This window comes from Diabrotica undecimpunctata, chromosome 3, assembly GCF_040954645.1.
Source record: "Diabrotica undecimpunctata isolate CICGRU chromosome 3, icDiaUnde3, whole genome shotgun sequence".
In the NCBI taxonomy this organism is placed as follows: domain Eukaryota; kingdom Metazoa; phylum Arthropoda; class Insecta; order Coleoptera; family Chrysomelidae; genus Diabrotica; species Diabrotica undecimpunctata.
Genome location: NC_092805.1, coordinates 76568691 through 76573508, shown reverse-complemented (window position 1 = coordinate 76573508; position 4818 = coordinate 76568691). Strand labels below are relative to the sequence as shown.

The 4818-nt window shown below is 30.6% G+C and overlaps 1 protein-coding gene across 1 annotated transcript; it reads right to left on the bottom strand.

Annotated features, from left to right (window-relative positions):
- Positions 1-2522: 2522 nt before the first annotated feature.
- LOC140436929 (uncharacterized) lies at positions 2523-4264 on the bottom strand. Its single transcript, XM_072526092.1, has 4 exons — positions 3927-4264; positions 3523-3738; positions 3133-3279; positions 2523-2879 (listed from the first exon to the last, which is right to left on the bottom strand). The coding sequence occupies exons 1-4, from the start codon at positions 4227-4229 to the stop codon at positions 2523-2525; spliced, it is 1023 nt and encodes a 340-aa protein (XP_072382193.1). The 5' UTR covers positions 4230-4264.
- Between the last annotated feature and the right edge of the window lie 554 nt (positions 4265-4818).

Sequence of the window (4818 nt, the reverse complement as noted above, 5' to 3'; positions counted from 1 at the left end):
TATTCCCAGTTAAATAGTAATTTACTTGGATAAGGCTGCATTAGGACATGTGTGTGGTTTTTTGATAAAAAAGTTTAAGAATACTTTGTCAGATTGTACCATTTGCCGTTATAATTTTATTGCAAAGGAAAAACTGCCTATATGGCATGATATAACAAGTATAAAAGAGTATGAAGGGTCTTCTGATAAATTAATGTACTGCTCTGAAAAGTTTATAACGGGCCTTAGTCAAATTCAGACAATTATAAAGGAAATTTTACCTACATTTTGTTATAAAAAAAATTTAATTTCCATGATACAAGTTTTCATTAAAAAACAAGTGCAATTTAAGTTTGAGAGTTGTGAACACTTGCAAACATTACTAAATGCACTCATTGATAAATTTATTTCATTTCTTGCCTTTAATTGGGCTGAAGGGATAAATAAAGTTTTGAGTGGAAAGGGCGAATCCAATGTAGACCCAATATATCGTAATGCAATGAAATATTACAGTGATAGGGTAAAAAGAAAAAATATTACTTAATAAAAAAACATTGCGTGTTTTATTTCATACCTGAGTCCTTATGTATAAGTGGAACAAAATCGTTTTTATTTTTGAATATTTATATCAAAGCGCATTTCAAACAATTTGCCTTTAGTCTGTTGTTTCACAGATCAAAACCAACTACAGATAGATTAACGGCATGGACAATTGTACATGCCTTTCAATATTTTAATACCTACATTAAAATTTGGTTAGGTGCTCTTTTTTTTCACCGAAGAATACCTCTTAGAGATATTCTTTGAGAAGATAAGCGAAGTGCAAAATACACGACGACAAGAGATCAATTTAGATTTGCTTTACAGATTCTGAAACTAAACAGTTTTAGAGTGGGTTTTGCAGTATAAGGTCCGCTTGCCATTATGCTAATTTCAGTACTGAATTTAGCACTAAAAATATTAGTTAGTTGCTCGAGTCGATTTAGTATGAAAAATGTATGTTTGTGTTTGCAACTATCTTAATTTTAATTAGCCTGTAAGCATGCGCTCTACCAATTTTGTATTGACAGTCTAACCTACCTGAAGTTTGTTTTGGTTGTATAATTAGAGTAAAAAAACAAACAGGTAAATAATGATGGTAAAAAAGAAGCTAAAATTATGTGCAGCAGCTGTATTTAATTGTAATAATGATGCTAGCAATTAAGAAAAAAAATCATACACTTCTTAAAAAAAGCGCATATGGAGAAAAAAATGGATCGAGAGAAGAGGGTTGGGCAAAGGAATATTAAATATGTTGAATGAAGAATTATTAGTAGAAGACCCTTTGACATATAAAAACTTTTTACGAATGAATAATACTGTGTTTATAAAATTATTAGGACTAGTTGAGAATAAGATAAAAAAACAGGATACGCAATTTAGAGAAAGTATTTCAGCAAGATGCAGGTTTGTATAGTATTGTATTTAGATAGATGTATAAATTTGATGCCTCGTTTTTTGTTTAGGTTGGAAACTACATTAAGATTTTTAGCAACTGGGCAAACCTTTAGATCATTAATGTATTCAACTCGTATACATGAAAGTAGCATTTCTAGGTTTGTACCTGAAGTTTGTGAAGCTATATATACCAGTCTAAAGGAAATATATTTGAAGGTAAATATGTATGAGATAAAATTATGAAAACTAACTAACATTATTTTTAGACCCCAACATCTTCTAGAGAGTGGTTAAATGTTGCTAAAGGGTTTCAAGAAATGTGGCAGTTTCCCAACTGTATTGGTGCTTTGGATGGAAAACATGTAATGTTTAAACCTCCGATATCTGCTGGTTCATATTATTACAATTATAAAGGGAATCACTCAATAGTTCTATTAGCCATGTGTGATTCAGCTTATAAATTCACTTACTATAATGTAGGAATAAATGGCCGCATAAGTGATGGTGGTGTTTTCCGAGAAAGTAATCTGTGTGGAGCACTAGAAAATAACTCTTTAAATTTACCCCCAAATCAGGCTTTGCCCAGTCGTACATCAAAAATTCCATTTGTATTAATTGCAGATGATGCATTTCCGTTAACCAGTCGAATTATGAAACCTTATCCTAATAGGGGATTGTCAGAATCTGAAAAAATATTTAATTATCGACTCTCTAGAGCCCGTCGAATGATTGAAAGCTCATTTGGAATCTTAGCTAACAGATTTAGAGTATTGCTTAATCCAATAAATTTAAATGCAGATAAAGTAGAAAAAATAATATTGGCTTGCTTAGCGTTGCATAATTTATTAGTTTCAGAAAATTTTAAAACATATATAGAACAAGATGAATCACAGGTTGTGTTTTCAAATAGATTAAGTAATCAAGCAGGTAATCGTTCGACAGCTAGAGCTCATAATATAAGAAATGAATTTAAAGAGTATTTCAACAGTGACAGTGGTTCAGTTGACTGGCAAAATGCTGCCATACAGAGATGTAACATGTAAAAAATGTATATTATTATTAATAAATGAGTAACTTGAAATTTAAATAAAACGAAACATACATAATTATGAATTTTTATTTTTTAAAATTTTTTTTCTGGCATCCCAAATAATGTTTGTTATTTTTTCTCGAGTCTCTACTAGTGTCTCTTCATCAGACACCAAAAACTCTAATTGACTCTCTACAAATTCTGCAAATATTTTTAAATTTGATTTTGCAGGAAGAGTCTCCACAGGTTTTGGTTGCTCTTCATTGGCCAGAGCATTTGTTAAAGATGACAAAACATCAGCCGCTTTATTCAAAAAAATCCCCTCATCGTCAGGTTTATTTCTTTTTTTTAGCCTCTTTCTAATAATATCTCCTCCAGAGGTGGCATTGTCTCTTAATGAAGGGGTAGGCACATTCTGTGATGCAGAAGGACTCTGTAAAATCAACCATATCAATAAATGATTAATATGTTAATAAATAAATAAGAAGTTATTTATATTTGTATTCATATTTTGACAAGCTTCCGATTTAGAAGTTAAAACGTTAGTAAAAAAAGACTTTTCAGCTTATGTGATTTTAATTCCCAATAAATTTTTTGACACTATTATCTCCTCAAACTAAAATTCTTCATAATTATTTTCCAATTAAAAAATTTCAAAAAAAAAATTGATAAAAGTTTATACTCACAATACAATAATCATGAAAATTTTCATTTTCAATCCCCTCATCGTCAGGTTTATTTCTTTTTTTTAGACTCTTTCTAATAATATCTCCTCCAGAGGGGGTGCTGTCTCTTAACGAAGGGGTAGGCAGATTCTGTGATGTAGAAGGACTCTGTAAAATCAACCATATCAATAAATGATTAATATGATAATAAATAAATAAGTTATTTATATTTGTATTGATATTTTGACAAGCTTCTGATTTAGAAGTTAAAACATTAGTAAAAAAAGACTTTTCAGCTTATGTGATTTTAATTCCCAATAAATTTTTTGACACTATTATCTCCTCAAACTAAAATTCCTCATAATTATTTTCCAATTAAAAAATTTCAAGAAAATTGATAAATATACTCACAATACAATAATCATAATTTTGAAAATTTTCAATCTCCTCTTCCTGATTCTGACTACTTATCAAATGTATTTCATTTTCTTGAACATAATCCATGGTAGCATTTTCATTGGCTGGTAGGATTGTTAAAGCCGAAAGGCTGTCCTGTGAGCACCTAGGTATGCAATGCTCCGCTACGAATAATATTTTTTCGTAATACCATAGCGTAGGTTTGTCAATCTAATAAAATAAAATAATTATAGAGCAACTATTAGGCTTTATAAAAAACATTACTTATGCTACTTTTTTTATGTCTATTTGTTTGTGTACGCGACTTATCGTAACGGTTTCAGTGTTAACAAAATTCTAATCAAATTAGCCCAACAAATAGACATAAAAAGCCATAATGTAATAGAAATATTACTTACATCATCGCTACCAGCTCCGCTTTTTATAGATGATAAATATCTTCTATGCTGTTGTAAAAAGTTAGTTCTTAAATTGTTAAACTTGGCTTTTATCTCTGCCACACTTACATCTACACAGAGTTTATACAATTCCGCCTTTATTTCTTCCAAAGCTTCTACTCTCGCATTCCTATTTTTATACAATGAATGCTTTGGCACATATAAACAAGGATTTGCTTTATATAGTTCGATTAAATTTTCTATTTGCTTCTGACTCCACATATTTAAAAACAAAGCATAAACATAGAAACATACGTATAACATAACCTCAGTTTAAGTTAATATTGGATCATTTTTAGTACAAGCACAGTATAGATAACAACTATACTGTGGTACAAGTAATTAGAACATGTTCTAATTTTTAGTACTGAATCGGCGCGCGCACCTATTTTGTAGATACAATATTTTTAGTGCTAAATTCAGTACTGAATTTAGCATAATGGCAAGCGGACCTAAGAGACGATTTTTGTTTTATATGCTCTTTGTGAAATTTTAATTTCTGTATGAGCCACTCTAGTAAACTGATTAGTTTCAGAGTCTGTAAAGCAAATCTAAATCGATCTCTTGTCGTCGTGTATTTTGCACTTCGACTGTTCGACTATCTTCTTTTACATGGCGTTGTCGGCCTACAGGCACGTTTGATTCGCGAGAATCATTTAAATGTTGGTGATTTGGTTTCCGTATTTTGTCTGTCTGCATAGTTCGTCTGAAGAGCGATAGATTCCGAAACGGCTGTAACGAAATGGCAGATGGACAAAATATAAATCAAACTACCAATATGCCTTTATCTAAAGACTATCTAGTTTTTGCTTTTGCTTACAAATTTTAAAACCGGTTTCTATGATTCCTACTC

Bases quoted from the DNA above. Each gene is read 5' to 3' on its own strand.
- LOC140436929 (XM_072526092.1), bottom strand. From the start codon at position 4,229: ATGTTATACGTATGTTTCTATGTTTATGCTTTGTTTTTAAATATGTGG. The intron at 3,739-3,926 runs GTAAGTAATATT...TTATTTTATTAG, and splicing joins GCGGAGCTGGTAGCGATGAT to ATTGACAAACCTACGCTATG. The intron at 2,880-3,132 runs GTGAGTATAAAC...TTGATTTTACAG, and splicing joins ATTTTCATGATTATTGTATT to AGTCCTTCTGCATCACAGAA.